Source organism: Rhinoraja longicauda, chromosome 25 (assembly GCF_053455715.1).
Source record: "Rhinoraja longicauda isolate Sanriku21f chromosome 25, sRhiLon1.1, whole genome shotgun sequence".
Lineage (NCBI taxonomy): Eukaryota > Metazoa > Chordata > Chondrichthyes > Rajiformes > Arhynchobatidae > Rhinoraja > Rhinoraja longicauda.
The window spans coordinates 25,323,253-25,343,368 of record NC_135977.1 but is presented as its reverse complement, the minus strand read 5'-3'; the positions used below and the strand labels follow the sequence as shown (position 1 = coordinate 25,343,368).

Sequence of the window (20,116 nt, the reverse complement as noted above, 5' to 3'; positions counted from 1 at the left end):
TGTGACATTATTTAATTTGTTTTAGATTTACATTTTCTTACCAGTTACTCTTCATTGTTTCTGCCGCCTTTTAATTGCACTTGCGATGACGAAAATGATATTATTTTCCAAAACGATTAAATATAGTAAATTCTATGCATCAATAAGGGGGTCGGGAACCCTTCAGATAATGATTTTATATTTATGTTCCTGCATTGGAATCTCATGCCACGGACTGCATTTCAATCTTATGCAACAAAACGCATTGCGATTTTTAAGCTTTATGGCAGCTTTATAGGTAGGTTAATTGGCCTCTGTAAGTTGCCCTTCGTGTGTGGTGAGTGGATGTGAAAGTAGGATGACATGGAACTCGTGTAATTAGAGTGATCGATAGTTGGCTTGGGCTCAGAGTTGAACTGGGCCTGTTTTCGCTGTAACTGTAACTAATTAGTTAAAGGCTTGGATAGTGTATGTGGAGAGGATGTTTCCACTAGTGGGAGAGACTAGAACTAGAGGTCATAGCCTCAGAAAAAAAGGATGTTCCTTTAGGACTTTGGTTCTGTCTTCACTAAGGAAGACCCAATCTCCTGGAAATACTAGGGGACCGAGGATCTAGTGGGAGGGAGGAACTGAAGGGAATCCACTTTAGTCAGGAAATGGTGTTAGATAAACTGTTGGGACTGAAGGCAGATAAATCCCCAGGGCCTGCATCCCAGAGTACTCAAGGAGGTGGCCCTAGAAATCGTGGATGCATTGGTGATCATTTTCCAATGTTCTCTCGACTCTAGATCAGTTCCTGTGGACTGGAGGGTAGCCAATGTAACTCCACTTTTTAAGAAAGGATGGAGAGAGAAAATGGGGAATTATAGACCAGTTAGCATTACATCGGCAGTGGGGAAGATGCTGGAGTCAATTATTAAAGATGTTATAGCAGCGCATTTGGAAAGCAGTGACGGGATCGGTCAAAGTCAGCATGGTTTGATGAAGGGGAAATCATGCTTAACTAATCTTCTGGATAAGGGAGAGCCAGTGGATGTGGTGTATATGGACTTTCAAAAAGCCTTTGACATGGTCCCACACAAGAGATTAGTGTGCAAAATTAAAGCACATGGTATTGGGGGTAGGGTATTGACATGGATAGAAAACTGGTTGGCAGACATGAAGCAAAGAGGAGGATTTATCAAGTCCTTTTCACAATAGCAGGCAGTGACTAGTGGGGTGCCGCAAGGCTCGGTGGTGGGACCCCAGTTATCTACAATATATATTAATGATTTAGACGAGGGAATTAAATGTGACATCTCCAAGTTTGGAGGTGACACAAAGCTGGCTGGCAGTGTGAGCTGCGATGAGGATGCTATGAAGCTGCAGGGTGACTTGGATAGGTTGGGTGAGTGGACAGAAGCATGGCAGATGCAGTATAATGTGGATAAATGTGAGGTTATCCACTTTGGTGGCAAGAACAGGAAGGCAGGTTATTATCTGATTGGGAGAAAGGGAGGTGCAAGAGACCTGGCTGTGCTTGTACATCAGTCTCTGAAGGTAAGCATGCAGGTACAGCAGGCAGTGGCCTTCAATGCGAGAGGATTTGAGTTTAGGAACAGGAAGGTCCGACTGCAGTTGTACAGGCCCCTGGTGAGACTGCACCTGGAGTATTGTGTGCAATTTTGGTCTCCTAATTGAGGAAGGACATTATTGCTATTGAGGAAGTTCAGCATAGGTTCACCAGGTTAATTCCTGGGATGGCGAGACTGACATATGATGAAAGAATGGGTCGACTGGGCTTGTATTCACTGCAATTTAGAAGGATGAGAGGGCATCTTATAGAAACGTAAAATTTTTAAGCAATTGGATAGGCTAGATGCAGGAAACATGTTCTCGATGTTGGGGGAGACTAGAACCAGGGGTCACAGTTTAAGAATAAAGGGTAGGCCATTTAGGACTGGGATGGGGAAAAACCTTTTCACCCAGAGTTGTGAATCTGTGGAATTCTCTGCCACAGAAGGCAGTGGAGGCCAATTCACTGGATGGTTTCAAGAGAGAGTTAGATTTAGCTTTTAGGGCTAAAGGAATCAAGGGATATGGGGCAAAAAGCAGGAACGGGGTACTGATTTTAGATGATAAGCCATGATCATATTGAATGGTGGTGCTGGCTCAAAGGGCTGAATGGCCTACTCCTGCACCTATTTTTCTATGTTTCTATGGAGATAAGGAGGAATTTCTTTAGTCAGAAGGTGGTGAATTTATGGAAATCATTGCCACAGAAGTCCGTGGAGACCGTCAATGGATATCTTACGGTAGAGATAGATAGATTCTTGACTAGTACAGGTATCAGGGGTCATGGGGAGAAGGCAGGAAAATGGGGTTGAGGGGGAGAAATACATTAGCCATGATTGAAAGGCAGAGTAGATTTGATGGGCCGAATGGCCTAATTCTGCTCCATATAACTTATGAACTAAATCTCAGAACCATTGAAGCTACAGCATCCCTGTACCTCTGTCACTTGTGTGGAAGGAATTTTCAAGCCAAGGTTGGTCTAAGCAGCCTCAGTAATATTTTGTGCAAGCTAATTTTCTTGCTAGCAGCAACCATATATGACCTACCATATCCAACAAAGAAAAAAAACCAAAGAGATATTTTAATTCAATTTCCACTCGCATTTAATTTGATCAACAATTGTGAGGTCACACATTGTCAGGGCTTTTGTATGCAGTTGGAAAAAAATCTTAATTGCTCTTGTTTTTCTTGTTCATCACGTTACCGAATGAGATCAACATATCTGCCATCTGGTGTTTGGGTCGGCCTTGGGCTGAAAAAGGCCATCTATCGCTGATTGCCTTTCGTTACCATTTGTAATTGCAAATTTCACACTAACATGACACAGTTTGAAGCCATAAACATAACTAAAAGACAATATCAAAATCGCAAAATGTTTGGCTGCTGCTGCTGAATTGGAAAATCTCGAACTGTGAAATCAAATTACTACCCGAAAAATAAAATTAATATTTGTGCACTAAATGCTTAATCTAATTAATATTTGGTTATGATTTATATTCATTCTATTTAACAACAACATGAACAAGTACCCTGCCGAAGCATGGCATACAACATGTAGCACAGGAACAGGCCCTTTGGTCATGAAATCGATGCCAAGATAAATCATTTTCCTCCACATGATCCATATCCCTCCATGATCTGCATATCCATGTGCCTATCTAAAAGCCACTTACTGTAAATCCCACTATCGTATCTGCCTCCACTACCACCGCTGGCAGCGCTAACCAAGGCACTCACCAACCTCTGTGTAAAACACTTGCACTGCACATATCTTAAAATTTCGTAAAGTAATCAATCCCCTTTAGTCTTTGATATTTCACTCTGGGACAAAGATTCCAACTGTCGACCCGACCTGTTTCTCTTAAAATAAACAGTTATTTAAAATGATATGATGACTTGTTTCCTCCAATGTTTTTCCCTCATGGATATTACAAAAAAAATTAAAATGCTTCAGGCTTTGCAATAATTTTAAAGAACCAACAGTGTATGAAAAATATGAAAATTAGAATGATGCAAGATACAAATATCTGAAAAAAAGATTAACACTAATCTGTTACTTTTTGGAGGTGATTGCGTGTTAAGAGTCTGTGTTTAAATATTTGGTCTACTCAATTTATTTAGACCAGTTTAATTAAGGTGCTCTGTCTTGTTTGGGGTTTGCAATGCATACTTACGAGGAGGAGATAAGACTTTGCCTTCCATCACAGTGAGGGTATGCCTGGAGCAATCACTGTGATGGCTGTTTTGTGTAAAAAATTGTATCTGTGTGTCTTGTGCTTTTTGATGTCTGCTGCCGGACCCTGACGTGAGAGGACGCTGCTTTTCCGTCAGGATAGTTTGTCTGTTTGTTTCTATGTTAATTGTATTTGTAAAGCGCTTTGAGCATGTGATAAGGCGCTATATAAAATAAATATATTATTATTATTATTATTACCCAAGGCCAACTCTCTCTCTCTCTCTCTCTCTCTCTCTCTCTCTCTCTCTCTCTCTCTCGGAGTTTCTTAAGTTCAAGCTCAATGGAGATGGGTGGATGGGAATTGGTAGAGGATAAGGGAAATCAATAGTTTTGAATGAGCATAATCCATGCATCTTGTTAGATGAGAGCCCAAGCAAAGCACTGTGTGAATCATGTTCTTTGATTTCTCCAGTGCATTCAACACCATCCAGCCGGGGCCTCTGGGGAGCAAGCTGGAGAGCACAGGAGTGGATCATACTACATCACATCCAAACACTACAATTAAGACAAAAAACAAAAAAAACACAAAAAGACAATCGGACTGCAGGTGAGCCGCAGCTAGCTGCTGCCATTCCGGCAATATATCTCATCCATCAATTCACAGATTTTTGTTATTTTTCTTTTAAAATGTTTCTGCAAGTTTCTGCCTACTAAAATGGCGCCGTGACATGCTACGGTTTTCAGGGTCGAGTGGTCTGTCTTGCTCCTCTAATATCTTTGGCCAGTAGCGGCAGTGAGTGAGTGCCAGGCGGTGGGAGGAGCCCTATGGGCGGGGCGGGGCGAGGGCGGAGAGAGTGGGAGGAGCCCGGGGCGGGGCGAGGAGCCCGATGGGAGGAGCCCGGGGCGGGGCGAGGAGCCCGATGGGAGGAGCCCGGAGCGGGACGGAGGGAGGAGCCCGATGGGCGGGGCGGTGGGAGGAGCCAGGGCGGGGCGGGGCGGGAGGAGGAGCCCGATGGGCGGGGCGGAGGCTTGTCTCAGCGCCCGGCCTCGATTGGCCAGCCTCGCCTGACCTGCTGACGCGCTCTATTGGCCGGCACGGCGACAGGCCAGAGGAGACGCGCTCTGATTGGGCGGATGCGCCGCGTCACTGCTCGGCCCATCCAATGACGCGAGGGCGGGGGCAGCAGCGGCCAATGGGAGGCGGAGGGAGGCGGGGCACGTAGAGCCGCCGGGCTGAGTGTCCGGGGGGCGGGGGCGAGAGAAGGAGGAGAGGTGAAAAGGAGAGAGAGAGAGATAGAGGAGAGTGAGAGAGAAAAAGGGGGGAAAGGAGAGAGGGGAGAGAGAGAGGGAGGGTTGAAAGGAGAGAGGGGAGAGAGAGAGAGAGAGAGAGAGAGAGAGAGAGAGAGGGGGAAAGGACAGAGAGAGAGAGAGGGGGAAAGGGGGAGAGGGAAAAGGGGGGAGGGTGAGAGGAGGGGGAAGGAAGGGGAGAGGGGGGAAAGGGGAGGGTGAGAGGAGAGGGGGGAAAGGGGAGGGTGAGAGGAGAGGGGGAAGGGGAGGGTGAGAGGAGGGAGGGGGTGAGAGGAGGGGGGGAGAGAGGGGGGAAAGGAGAAAGAGGAAGAGAGAGGGGAGGGGAAAGAGAGAGAGAAGGAAGAGAGGGTGTGAAGGGGAAGGGGAAAGGGAGGGGAAGGGGAAAGGGAGGGGAAAGAGAGAGGGAGAAGAAAGAGAGAGCGAGTGAAGGGGAAGGGGAAGATAGAAGGAGAAAGGGAAGGAGAAAAGGAGAGAAAGAGAAGGAGATCGGGAAGGAGAAAGGGAGCGAAGCAGGAGCGGGGGCTGAAGCGAGGGGGGCGGTGTTTGGGTCTCACGGCCGCTGCCCGGTCTGCAGCCCGGCTCTGCTCTGCTCTGCTCTGCAGGCTCCCTGCACCACCGGGCACCGCTGGCATTTGCAGGAGGAGGAGGGCTGGGCTGGGTTGCGTTGCGTTGCTCGCCCATTGTAAGCGCCGATCCACAAAGCGGCGGCCCCAGCCCCAGACGCTACCATCTCACTCGCGACGGGACACACTGTAGCGGCCGAGATGTCGAAGGAAGATGTGATGTGCGAGGAGATCGTGGAGTCCAAAGTGATGTGGTACCCCGACTCCAAGAGGAACACACGCATGGACCAGTTCAGGAAGCTGACTAGTGACAAGTTTGGCCTGCCGCTCTGTAAGTGCCACGATTGCCTGGCGCAAGGTGTCGGGACTGTTGCTCTTGGTTTATTATTGTCACGTGTATGTATTGAGATAGCCTTCCAGTCAATTCGTTCTGGACCACATTCATTCTAAACCAAGCCATTCAATACAATACAATATATCTTTATTGTCATTGTACAGGGGTACAACGAGATTGGGAAACCATTCAGGTTTGGTTCAAGAGAAACAATACAGCTTTGGAAGCATTGAATGCTGCTCACAGCATATACTCTGTCTTCCCACCTCATCCTCGCCCACAACCATCTCCCGTGCTCTTCATTTCTGCCCACCTGGTCTATATGTTATCTGATCACTACTTTGCTCCAATGTATTTATTCACAAAATGCTGGAGTAACTCAGCAGGCCAGGCAGCATTCTTCAGAAGTCAAGTCAAGTCAATTTTATTTGTATAGCACATTTAAAAACAACCCACGTTGACCAAAGTGCTGCACATCAAGGGTCTCGACCCGGAAACGTCGCCCATTCCCTCTCTCCTGAGATGCTGCCTAACCTGCTGAGTTACTCCAGCATTTTGTGAATAAATACCTTCGATTTGTACCAGCATCTGCAGTTATTTTCTTACACTACTTTGCTCCATCTCCCTGCTTTCTCGGGCCTTACTGTATCGCTTGTCCATCTGATCTTCAGTGACTGACTTGGTAGTAGCTACGCCCAGTTAATCAGATTGCTCTCTTTAAATATTAATGATTATTTGAAATCCTTGAACACTTAAGATTTCGGATAGCTTTCTTTAAATATTCATGATCATTTGAAATCCTGAACGCTTAAAATTTCGGATAGCTCTCTTTATTCATCATTATTTGAAATCCTGAACGCTTAAGATTTCGATGTTTTTTAAAAATTGAGGACGAGACCGCTGTTTGTAATTGCAAGACCAAAATAGCTGCCTCTCTGATATTTGTCAAGATCGTATTGTGTTTCTTCATTCAACTGCTGTCGTTTAAAATCCCTGACCTCGCCCACAGGTTCTTTCATTACCTCGCCCCATTCTTGTTGAAATTCCTCTCCTCTCTTTGGCACTGTTTGCATTCTCACCCCAGCTGCAAACTTCGTGTCACAGGTTTCAACCCATTTTTGACATGTACCTTGACGTGTGTGACTTTTCGATACCAGCTTCCTGACCAATTAATTGACTATTTCTCCGATCAGCCTGTGACCACCTGTGCTGAAATAACATTAAAGCCACCATCATTATACATAATTGCTCTTCCTTCCTGTCATAGTTTCCCCTCTGGTATTTGTCAGTATGGATTGTGCATTTTGACCAAATAATGAAGTCTTTAACTTCTCTAACTTCAAGTTACCTTGGTTTCCGTCTCACTCCATCTCTCCCCCTTCCCAGTTCTCCGATCAGTCTGATTGTCCCCGTTACATTTTATCTCTGTTTAGGAAAATAACTGCAGATGCTGGTACAAATCGAAGGTATCACAAAATGCTGGAGTAACTCAGTAGGTCAGGCAGCATTTTCTGCAGCATTGTCTGAAGAAGGGTCTCGACCCGAAACATCACCCATTCCTTCTCTCCAAGATGCTGCCTGACCTGCTGAGTTACTCCAGCATTTTGTGATACCTTTTATCTCTGTTTGCTTTGTTGTCACCTTCTCCTAACTAACAATGATCTATTCTAATGATCAATGATTTAAACAATGGCCTGATTCCTTTATCATTGTTACTTTTTGCATATCTTTCATTCATTCTTCTATATCTCTCTAGATCATCATCTATATCTCTCGTTTTCTTTTCCCGTGACTTTCAGTCTGAAGAAAGGTCTCGAGCCGAAACGTCACCCATTCCTTCTCTCCACAGGTGCCGCCTGTCCCGCTGAGTGACTCCAGGTTTTTGTGTCTATCAATGATCTGTTCACCATTTTCATTTATCTGCATCTCTTTTGATGCCTCATTTTCACAGACTTTATCCTTCCTTATCTCTGTGTCTCCCTCTCCACTGACTCTCAGTCTGAAGAAGGGTCTCGAGCTGAAACGTCACCCATTCCTTCTGTCCAAAGATGCTGCCTGTCCCACTGAGTTACTCTAGTATTTCGTGTCTACCGTGTAAACCAGCATCTGCAGTTCCTTCTTACACCAACTAAGTAAATATCCTGTTACTGTAGCCAACATGGTTTGGATTTTTTTATTTGCATACATTGAACTCCGACAGGCGTAGTTTAAAATGTATTATATAACAAGTTCATGCTTTTGTCTTGTATATTGTAAAATAAATCCATTCTGTGATTGAGGATTGAACTTGTCAAGAGAATGCAATGAGTCACATTTTTATGACCCTTGAATTTCATGTAAGATTGATATTTTATAGTTGAGTGCTACATTGGCTTTTTGATGAAATATACTTTTAAACCACCTCTGATCATTTACCAAAAGTTGCAATAAGATTGGATGATTGCAAGGCTTGTGGCTATAGTGATTGACAATTCAAAGTCACTATATTTTTAGATAAATCATGGTTTTAAAAATTATCAGATTGACAGCTGCTATTTCAAACTAAGCATTGAATGGTTGAAAGTGTTGGAGCCTTTTGGTATAATGATAATAAGATATGAAAGGGAAACTTGTTCTTCCTATACCCACCTGTAATTCCCACCCATTAATACTGCAGGAATGGTCTTATGAAAATAAGTTAACATTCAGTCATAAAACACTTTTTAAAAATTTGTTCACAGCTAATTATAATGAACTATATCAGTGGTCGGTGGAGAATTACCCTGAGTTTTGGGCAGAATTTTGGAAATTTAGTGGATTGGTTTATTCCCACCATTACAGCGAGGTAAGATGATTTATTAATTTTAAGTCAGTGGGCGTAGTTTTGATTTTCCCTTTTGCTAAAGTGTATTGAGGAAAGTGTGCCAAAATAAAGAAATGTGCCTTATGAGGGCAGGGAAGTGAGTGCAAAGCAGAATATATAAGTATGGAAAATAGTCAAAGCTGGTGGTAGGGTTTAAAGTATTGAGCACAATGTGTCTTCTGTATTGCTAGCTCACTCTAGCACTGGGAGTGGAGAGATGCAGTAATCTAATTCTGTGACTGCATTGCGAGTTGACATTCATATCTGAAGCGTTGTTCTATTAAAGTCAATATTTTTACTATATCCTGTGCTTATTGCATACTCCAAAGGACAAATTTACATCTTTGTGTGTTCCCAAATCAAAGTGGCCCATGTCTAAGTCACTCAGGTAATGCATGGCCACTACATTGCAAAGTTGTGGTCTTGTTACTACCAACAGGATGTGGAAGCTTTCTGTCCGATGTTGGATCATCTTAATAATTAAGTATTGATGCAAGCTATTAGTTAGAGAGAGGACATTCACTGAGATAAATTCATTTGCCAAATAGTCAAGTGAATGCATTTAGATGGACACAAAGTGCTGGGGTAACTCAGCGGTTCAGGCAGCATCTCTGGAGAAAAAAAGATGGGTGACGATTCGGGTCGGGATCCTTCGTCAGATGGGCTATAAAAATGTGTCTGAGAAAGGGCCCTGACTGAACCGTCAGCCATCCCTTTTCTCCAGAGATGCTACCTGACACGCTGAGTTACTCCAGGACATGGTGTCTATCTTTGGTATAGACGGGCATTTGCATTTCTTATGTTTCTACTAAGTGAATACATTTGTTGCTTTAGAGATATTAAAGACCTTAAGAAGTTGGGATCAGTGGGCCGGCAGGCAAGGCGTTGGAGCAGGAAGGTATCACTAGGAACTTGGTTAATAGTGGTTTAGCACAAGTAGTATATCTGTTTTATTGAATGACCTTTCAAAAATGGGCTCTTGAGTACTGATTGCAGCTTCTGTTGTATTGGCCTGGATTTTCTGGCCAGCAGTGGAGGAATAGGATTTGATGTTGCACATGAATATAAGAAAGGGAAACAAGAGAGGTGTATCTGTTGGCTTGCACCTTCTCTGCAATTCAATAAGATAATGGCTGATCTTTTAGAAATGAGGAACTAGAGTTGATGGTTTACAAAAAAGACACAACATGCTGGAGTAACTCAGCGAGTCAGGCAGCATCTCTGGCAAATGTGGTTAAGTGACCTTTCGAGAGAAGATCCTGACCCGAAAAATCACCTATCCACGTTCTCCAGAGATGTTGCCTGACTCACTGAGTTACTCTAGCACCTTGTGTCTTTGGCTGATCGTTTGCTTCAGTGCTACATCCCCGCATTACTCCCATAACCTTCTATTCCATTAATATCCAGACTTAGGGCGGCACGGTAGCGCAGCGGTAGAGTTGCTGCTTTACAGCGAATGCAGCGCCGGAGACTCAGGTTCGATCCTGACTACGGGTGCTGCACTGTAAGGAGTTTGTACGTTCTCCCCGTGACCTGCGTGGGTTTACTCCGAGATCTTCGGTTTCCTCCCACACTCCAAAGACGTACAGGTATGTAGGTTAATTGGCTGGGTAAATGTAAAAATTGTCCCTAGTGGGTATAGGATAGTGTTAATGTACGGGGATCACTGGGTGGCACGGACTTGGAGGGCCGAAAAGGCCTGTTTCCGGCTGTATGTATATGATATGATATGATATGTTTTTGATCTGTGCTTTGAAGGCACTTAGCAACTGAACCTCTAAAGCCTTCAAGGAAGGAAGCTCCGGAAAATTCACTGCCTTTGGGATGAAGTAATTTCTTCTCATGTTTCTTTTGAACCCTAATATTGAGACTGACCTCTGGTTTGTGACAATCCAGCCAGCGAGGACATGATCTCTGCATCAATCCTGCCAACAGGAGTTGTGTGTGTTTCCACCAATCGTTCATATAAACTCTCGCAAGAATGGGTCCACCATGCTCAATCTCATAGGACAGGCAACCCCTCTCAAGAAACAATCTGGTGAAGTTAATTCCATTCTCTTTATTGTAAGGAAACCCTTCATTGGGTAGTGAATCCAAACCTGCATGCAACATCCTGATGGGGCCCTGTATAATTTTAGTTCGATAATCTTTCTCTAGTATTCAAATGGTGAAAGAATCCTTTGCCTTTTTACTTGCTTGCTCTACCTGCGTTAACTTTCAGTAATTTGGATATGAGGACACCCACACCAATCTGAGCACCAACATCTTTCAGTCTCTCCTCATTTATACTCTGTTTTTAAAATGTTCCTGTCAAAGTGGATGACATGGTGTTTTTCCATATTATGTTCCATTTGCCAGGCTCTCACCCATCATCTTAGCCTTTCAATAACTCATTGAGGCCTCTCAGAACCCTCCTTCCAATTCACATTGGCATCCAGCTTTGTGTCATCAGTAAAGCTGGATACATTCCACTAGGTTTCCACTGCCCAAATCATCAATAACAATAGTAAATATTTTGTCTTTTTTTCTTGTAGTTTATTGCCACGTACTGAGGTACAGTGAAAAGCTTTTTGTTGCTTGCTATCCATTCAGCGGGAAGACAGTAGATGATTATAATCGAGCCTTCCACAGTGTACATATACATGATGATGATGATACTTTATTGTCACTTGTACCTAGCTAGGCATCCCAATATGATTTTGCATAAAGAGTGCACAAGAGAGTCGCCACAAAGTTACAGAAAGTACTGGTCCCTTCACCCCCCCCCCCCCCCCCTACCCATGCCACGTCCCCCTTTGTTCTCGGTGATGTGGGCCATACACCCTGGTTCAACCCCGTCCTTGATCCAACTTGACCTCATCCTCAGCCCGAATCGACATCGTCCTCAGCCCGGCTTGACCTCGTCCTCTGCCCGAATCAACCTCGGGGCCTCTGGGCTCTGACCCAACCACCTGCCTCCCTCCGCGCCGGCTTCTCCGTAGGCCGCGGTGGGAGTGTCCCGGCTCGCCGCTCGCCAGGTGATAAAGAGAATAATGTTTAGTGCAAAATAAAGTTCAGTAAAGTCCGATTAAAGATAGTCCAAGGATCTTCAATGAGGTAGATAGTAGTTCAGGACCGCTCTCTAGTTTTTGACAGGATGGTTCAGTTGCCTGATAACTGCTGGGAAGAAATTCCCTGAATCTGGGTGTGTGCGTCTTCACATTTCTGTACTTCTTAACCAACGGAAGAGGGGAGATGAAGGAGTGTCTGCGGTGAGACTCATCCTTGATTATGCTGGTGGCCTTGCCGAGGCAGCGTGAAGTTTAGATGGAGTCATTTGGAAGGGAGGTTGGTTTGTGTGACGGTCTGGGCCGTGTCCACAATTCTCTGCAATTTCTCACGGCCTTAGATGGAGTTGTTCCCAAACCATGCTGTGATGCATCTCAATAAAATGCTCTCTACGGCACATCTGTAGAAGTTGGTGAGAGTTGTTGGGGGCGTGCTGCATTTTCTAAGCCTCCTCAATGAACCATTCTTCAATCCATCCTACAATGTTATTCCCAATACCATATTATGTGTCATAACCACTCGCATGGCATTTTACCATTGGCTTTGTGAAAGTCCAGTCTGAAGAAGGGTCTCGACCCGAAACTTCACCCATTCCTTCCTTCTCTCCAGAGATGCTGCCTGTCCCGCTGAGTTACTCCAGCATTTTGTTTCTATTTCCAAATACACAATGTTCACTGGGGCTCCCTTATTGATTCTGCTAGTTACACCTTCAACTTTTAACAGATTTGTTCCACATGACTTCCCTTTGATGGATCACTGTTGGCTTTGCCCAATCCGGGTATTGTTTACCATGTGCCCGGATACCAATTTCTTCAGAGCAGGTTGGTGCACTTTCCCTACTGCTAATGCTGCCAGGGTGGCTTCCTTTGTACTTCCTTCACTTTTAAACAGGCGAACATGTCAAGAGGGCCTGGTGAAGCAAGATGTGAAAAGCATTAAATGTCCACACAAAGCATGCAAACCTGTTTCTGTGTTCTAATTTCACACCATGTAAATGGTAATTAACCGTTGCTTTGTTACACATTATGTTAATTTTGGTGAGGAGTTTTAATTTTCACAGTTGGAAATTTGATAAGTGGGTTGGGTTGTTGGGGGAAGGGATTGAGGGATTTTGTATTAACTGTTGGTCTTTTCATGCCTGTGACTGCCTTTATTATTCAGCAAATTGCATTGCATGGAACGGTGGTGCAGCCTGACAGTGCCTGAGACCTGTGCTCCATCCTGACTACAAGGGCTGTGTGTACGGAGTTTGTACATTCTCCCCGTGACCACGTAGCTTTCCCCCAGTTGCTCTGTTTTCCTACCACATTCTTAAGACATACAGATTTGTAGGCCAATTTGGCTTGTAGGTTAATTGGCTTTGGTAAAGATTGTAAATTGTCCCTAGTGTGTAGGATAGTGCTAGCATACGGAGAAGCGCTGGTCGGTGTGGACTCGGTGAACCAAAGGGCCTGCTTCCACGCTGTACCTCTTTAAAAGAAAGAATTAGGTATCACAAAATGAGATGATCTTGAAAATCACTTTTTAAGCCTGCTTCACTTCCTTTCTCCCTCCCTCTCTCTCCTTCACTTCCTTTCTCCCTCTCTCTCTCTTCTTCCTAAATTTTGGGGATCTGGAGGAAAGTTGATCAATAAATGTGTTCTTCGCTTTGTGAGGAACAAGAATTTCAATTGAGTGGGCTGGGTTTAACAGACCCTCTGACTCCCCAGCGGTGTTACATTTTTTTCTCTTGTAACGTAGCCAAATTCTTACTGCATCAAACAACCTGGTCTGCAATTTTTTTTTCTGAATCTCTACAGTAACTCTTTGTCACTGTTGGTCTGCAGTTTATACTTGGCTTTATAATTTCTCTTGGGATAAATTATTTAAGAATGGGGAAAAAAACTGCAAGATGATGATGGTTGAGTGAAAGGATAGAGTCCAGGACTACTTTAATTTTAGTTTTTTTTTAGTTTTAGAGATACAGCACGGAAACTGGCCCTTTGGCCCATCGAGTCCCCACTGACCAGCGATCCCCGCACACTAACACCATCCTACACACACCAGGGATAATTTATAATTTTACCAAGCCAATTAGCCGACAAACCTATATGTCTTTGTAGCTGTTCCTCTATTTGTATTTATATTTGCAATTGATCAGAACTTGAGGATTAGTTTGTGGAATATTGTACCAGGTGTGGGGACAGTTATATTTCTAGAGCTTTTAGGAGCAGAGTCGATATTCTCAATTCAATATTCTGCAACAGAATACTGGTTCAAGGGAAGGACAAAATAAAGATGGCTGCACTGGTGCAGAGTGAAGGAGGGACACAGACAAGTCAGTGTGAGCTCCTCAACAATATTTGTTTTGCAGTTTATGAAAGGCAGCTATGTTTAATGTCAGTCATTGCAACCCCTCTGAATTGCAAAGATTTCTGAAGGTGTTTTATAAGTGTTGAACTGGGCTGCTTAGTTGTATCTAATATGGCAATCTGTTTCTCCTCGTGGTGGATTGGTTAAGAATAGGGTTGCCAACTGTCCCGTATGAACTGCCGCATCCCGTATTTTGGGTTAAATTAGTTTGGCCTGTACGGGACCGCCCTTGTCCCGTATTAGTAAGGTTGCCAACTTCCTCACTCCCAAATAAGGGACAAAGTGACGTCACCGCCCCGCACCCCACATGACCTCACCCAGCCAGCGGCCATGTGCTCCCGCTCCACCAATGGCAACCGCACATGGCAGCGGGAGCACGTGGCTGCTGGCTGGGTGAGGTCATGTGGGGCGCGGGGCGGTGACATCACCTTGTCCCGTATTTGGGAGTGAGGAAGTTGGCAACCCTAGTTAAGAAACATAAACTCCATATTGATTGATTGAAAAATACAGCATGGAAACTACCCACCATGTCCAGGCCGACCATGAATCAATTTAGACACAAAATGCTGGAGTAACTCAGCGGGACAGGCAGCATCTCTGGAGAGAAGGAATGGGTGACGTTTCGGGTCGAGGCTGAAGAAGAGTCTCGACCCAAAACATCACCCATTCCTTCTCTCCAGGGATGCTGCTTGTCCCGCTGAGTTACTCCAGCATTTTGTGTCTACCTTCGATTTAAACCAGCATCTGCAGTTCTTTACTACAAATGAATCACTTTACTTTAGTTTAGAGATACAGTGTGAAATCAGGCCCTTTGGCCCACCAAGTCCATGCTGACCAACGATCACCTGTACACTAGTAGGTATCCAACCAAGGACCCAAACAGTCTTTCCACGTGAGACAGAGGTTCACCTTCTCCAACCTCATCTATTGTATCCGCTGCTCTAGATGTCAACTTCTCTACATCGGCGAGACCAAACGCAAGGTCGGCGATCGTTTCGCTCAACACCTTCGCTCAGTCCGCCTTAACCAACCTGATCTCCCTGTGGCTGAGCACTTCAACTCCCACTCCCAGTCATGGGCCTCCTCCGATGCCATAGTGAGGCCCACCGGAAATTGGAGGAACAGCACCTCATATTTTGCTTGGGCAGCTTGCAGCCCAGTGGTATGAACATTGACCTCCATAGTTCCTCTGTCTCTGTCCTCTGGCTTGGAAATCAAGGGGCCCTCTCTGCCTCTGAGTTAGAAGGTTGTGAAATGAAGTCTCAAGTCCCATCTGAAGGGCTATTCTGGCACAGACATGCATCAGGGTGGGAAAGATGACCCATCAGCAAGTGTCTGATCTGGAATAAATTAGGAAAAACCCAGGTCATTTTGATTAAAGATTTTGCAGATACTTAAGTGATGCAGCACTTGGACACAGAAGACACCAGCCTGGCTCTCTAAAAGCAGATGCCTTTAAATCACGTGAATCTTGGAACGTAGTTCATGTTGTAAATTCATTTAGTTATGGGTTACTGTTTCAATAGTGTCTTTTATTGTTGCATTTGTTTGAATTTTAGTGCTTTTAAGATGTTGATAACAGATTTACTATGCCTTTAAAGTCCTCGTATGATTGAATTCTTAGTACCAGGAAATCGAATTTAAGCTGGTGGTTTTCCATAAGTTGTGTCTATATTTTTCAATATTTTTTAATGTTTGCAACTAACTTGCCCACTTGTAAATTGCCAACATGCTTGAATGTTAATCGAGCGAAAAGCACAAGAATTTACGTAAATTCTTAAAAGGACTAAGGCGATAATTCTAATCCCTTGATCAAATAATCTGCTTTTGGTGATTTTTGTATTTAAATCTTCATCTGTTTCGCTTTCATTTGTTGAAATGTTAGTTAAAGCTGCAGTTTACGATATAGTGCAAAGAAGTTATGCAACTTGGTCTATTTTAAGAATATGCCGCAAACATTCCTGTTGTTGATGTTGTCTGCAGGTAATTGACAGGACAAAAGAGATTGCAGATGCTCCTGAATGGTTCAAAGGGAGTAGATTAAACTATGCCGAAAATCTACTGAAGCATAAAGATGATGACAAAGTGGCCCTTTATGCAGCATGTAAGTGTTTTGTCATTTTGTGGGCATGTGGGGTGAGGCTGCTTTTTAAAACTCCTTTAAATGAACAAACCTTTTTCTTTTTTATTTATCAGAACACAATCAAAAATGCCTCCTGGCTTTCCTTTAGATACATGGAACTTGCAAGCAATTCTTCTCTTCTATTGTAGCAATATTATTTTCAAATCTCAATTTAACTCCACACACCCGAGCAGTTGCTTGAGAAGTAATCTCTGTGTTAAAGCTCTTCAATTCTCTGATAGTAGAGTCATACAATGTGGAAACGAGCCCTTCAGCCCAACTTGCCCATACCGACCAACATGTCCCATTTACATTAGTCCCACTTGCCTGCGTTTGGCCCATATCCATCTAAACCTGTCTCATCCATGTACCTGTTTAATTGCTTCTTAAACATTGCAAAAGTCCCTGCCTCAACTACCTCCTCCCGCAGCTTGTTCCATACACCCACCAACCTTTGTGTGAAAACGTTATCCCTCGGATTCCTATAAAATCTTTCCCCCTTCATTCTTAACCTATGCCCTCTGGTTCTCGATTCCCCTACACTGGGCAAGAAACTCTGCGCTTCTCCCCGATCTATTCCTCTCTTGACCCAGTATTCTGGTAAATTTCTGGAACAGAAAACCTATAATTTTCCATCTCCTGCTCCCAAATCCCCATTTCCTGTCAGCCTCCACTGTTGATGTTGGCTCAGGACATTATCCTTTGCATTGTATTGTAGACATGCCAGAATTATAATAACGTTACTGTAACATTTTATTAGTTGCTTGGTAGCTCAAACCACAGCTGTCGTAGAATTCCTTCATTTCCATTGAAAGGTTTAGCAAAAGGTTTCTGGGTGGCACAGTGTCGAAACAGTGTGCCTCACGTTGTTAGAGGCCTGGGTTCGATCCTGACTACAGGTGCTGTCCGTGTTGAGTTTGCATGTTGTCCCTGTGACCACGTGGGTTTTTGCCGGGTGCTCTGGTGTCCTTCCACTTTCCAGAGACGTGCAGATTTGTTAGTTAATTGGCTTCTGTAAATTGCCTCTGGTCTGTAGGATGCAAAAGTGGGATAACATGGAACTAGGGTGCAGTTGATCAATGGCCAGTGTGGATTTGGTGCACCGAAGTTCCTGTTTCCGCGTTGTATCTCCAAACTAAACTAAATAATTATTCAAGAACATCTTTCTAAATTAGATGGTCCACCTGAATAAATTCATGATCTGGAAATAAATGCTCACATCCTTCACTGAAAGTAATGGTCAATAATTTATTTGATTAGATAGAGTAACAAAAAGCTTAGTTGCCACACTTTGAACACACTTGTAGAAGAATGCATTCAGCTCAAACTCCATCATCAACAACGATGAGAAGGCCTACCGGGAGGAGGTGGCTGATCTGGCACTCTGGTGTCAGGCCAATAGCCTCCGCTTGAATGTCACTAAAACTAAGGAGCTGATTGTGGACTTTAGAAGGGCTAAACATCCAAGGACATACACGCCACTGGAGATAAATGGGTCTACTGTGGATAGGGTGAGCAGTTTTAAATACTTGGGAGAACGCATCACAGAGGATCTGACATGGGCAACGCACATTGCCGTACTGGTGGGTAAGGCAAAGCAGCGCCTTTACCAATAGTGTCTCTGAGGATCCTTCATTGCTTCTACTCTGGGGCTGTAGAGAACATCCTGTCCGGCAACATTACAGTCTGGTTTGGGAACAGCTCTGCCCAGGACAGGATGGCCCTGCAGAGAGTAGTGCGTTCGGCAGAACGCACCATGGGAACTACACTCGTCCCCCTGCAGGACCTATACATCAGGAGGTGCAGATCCAGAGCAAGTAAAATTATGAGGGACCCCTGCCACCCCAGTAACGGACTGTTCCAGCTGCTACGGTCAGGCAAGTGCCTCCGCTGTCACGCTGTGAAAACGGGGAGGATGAGACGGAGTTTCTTCCCACAGGCCATCAGGACTGTCAACTTTTATAACTCCAGAGACTAAATTTTGTCTACACTATAGTAACTTTATTAACTTTATTTATATGCTGTAACTGTAATTCTTTTTTGTGCACAATCCGCAGGCATTGCCACTTTCATTTCACTGCACATCGTGTATGTGTATGTGACAAATAAACTTGACTTGACTTGATTCTGTTGAGCAGTTTCTAATAGGCCAACATTAGAGTATTACATCATTACGTCACTGTGTTTGGTCCTTTTTATTGTTATTTAGTTTTAGTTTTACTGTGTGGAAATGAGCCGGCCTGTACACTAGTTCTATCCTCCACACAAGGGACAATTTATAGAAGCCAATTAACGTACAAACCTGCATGTCTTTGGAGTGTGGGAGGAGACTGGAGCAGCTGGAAGAAACCCACACGGTCACAGGGAGAACGTACAAACTCCGTACAGACAGCATCCGTAGTCAGGATTGTACCCAGGTCTCTGGCACTGTAAGGCAGCAATTCTTCCTCTGTGCCGTGGTATAGTGTGTTATTCTGTTCAGATACGTGGAGGTTCAATTCTCTAGCTGATGTATCATTTTTGCTTGTCCAACGTGTTAATGCGATCGTAATAGGAAGTTGACTTCCGGATGAAACCTTACTTCCTTGCATTTTGCCAAACACTATATCAAACAGCTACACTTCCACTTATTGTTTGGGATCCATTACAGCATTGAATAATTTATACAGACAACTAACTCCTTGTCTCACTAATTGCAGAGGATCCTTGTCTCACCTCATTTAATTTTTATCTTTCTGATAAAAAGAGCTGTAGCAGGTGATCCTGCAAATGGTTCCGATGCAAGGATAATTCGTATTTTCGTACCTGTGGATCAAACTTTAACTTGGCGTCTTATCATTTTTATTGAAATTTCATAATGTAATGAAAATTGCCTTTTGTGATGTTGGATTGTTCAATTGCAAAAGTGTGCCTTCATTCTGCTTGTCAAATACACCTGAGATGATAGAGTCATGAGGGGTGACGTGACATGATTCTGTTGTCCATTTTTTAATCTGTGTTGTTTTGCCTTGCAGCAGAGGGTAAGGAGGAGATCGCGAAGGTGACGTTTGGAGAACTGAAGAGAGATGTAGCTTTGTACGCTGCAGCACTCCGAAAGATGGGGCTGAAGATAGGTGACAGAGTTGTTGGTAGGTATCTTTTCACCTTCCAAACAGAGTTTGGTAGAGTTGCTGCTTTACAGCGAATGCAGCGCCGGAGACTCAGGTTCGATCCTGACTACGGGTGCTGCACTGTAAGGAGTTTGTACGTTCTCCCCGTGACCTGCGTGGGTTTTCTCCGAGATCTTCGGTTTCCTCCCACACTCCAAAGACGTACAGGTATGTAGGTTAATTGGCTGGGTAAATGTAAAAATTGTCCCTAGTGGGTGTAGGATAGTGTTAATGTATGGGGATCACTGGGCGGCACGGACTTGGAGGGCCGAAAAGGCCTGTTTCCGGCTGTAGATATATGATATGATGATATGATATAAAAAAGATTTTTAATGTGGGGGTTTTTTTCAAAAAACAAATGGCTTTAAACAACTTATTTTTCCAATATCAAACATTTGAAATGTGTTTAAATGGAAAATGAATATTGTTGCATTTAGGAGAGATTGTGGTAGCGGTCTGCCTACAAAAAAATGTCCTTCAATTGATGCATTGTTTTGATTGATCGATTGAAAGAAACAGCATGGAAACAGGTCCTTCGGCCTACTGAGACCACGCCGACCACCGGTCACCCGCTCACACTAGTTCTGTGTTATCCCACTTTCACATCCACTCCCTGCACACTACGGGCAATTTACGGAGACCAATTAACCGACAAACCCACTCGTCTTTGCGATGTGGGTGGAAACCGG

At 44.1% G+C, this 20,116-nt stretch overlaps 1 protein-coding gene across 1 annotated transcript in view; it reads left to right on the top strand.

Annotated features, from left to right (window-relative positions):
* The first annotated feature begins 5,419 nt into the window (after positions 1-5,419).
* Positions 5,420-20,116, top strand: part of aacs (acetoacetyl-CoA synthetase) — a 128,410-nt gene continuing 113,713 nt past the window's right edge. The window contains exons 1-4 of the mRNA XM_078421702.1: positions 5,420-5,911; positions 8,635-8,738; positions 16,140-16,260; positions 19,293-19,406. Coding sequence (XP_078277828.1) covers positions 5,782-5,911; positions 8,635-8,738; positions 16,140-16,260; positions 19,293-19,406 — 469 coding nt within the window. The 5' untranslated portion in view covers positions 5,420-5,781. The remainder of the gene's footprint in view (positions 5,912-8,634; positions 8,739-16,139; positions 16,261-19,292; positions 19,407-20,116) is intronic.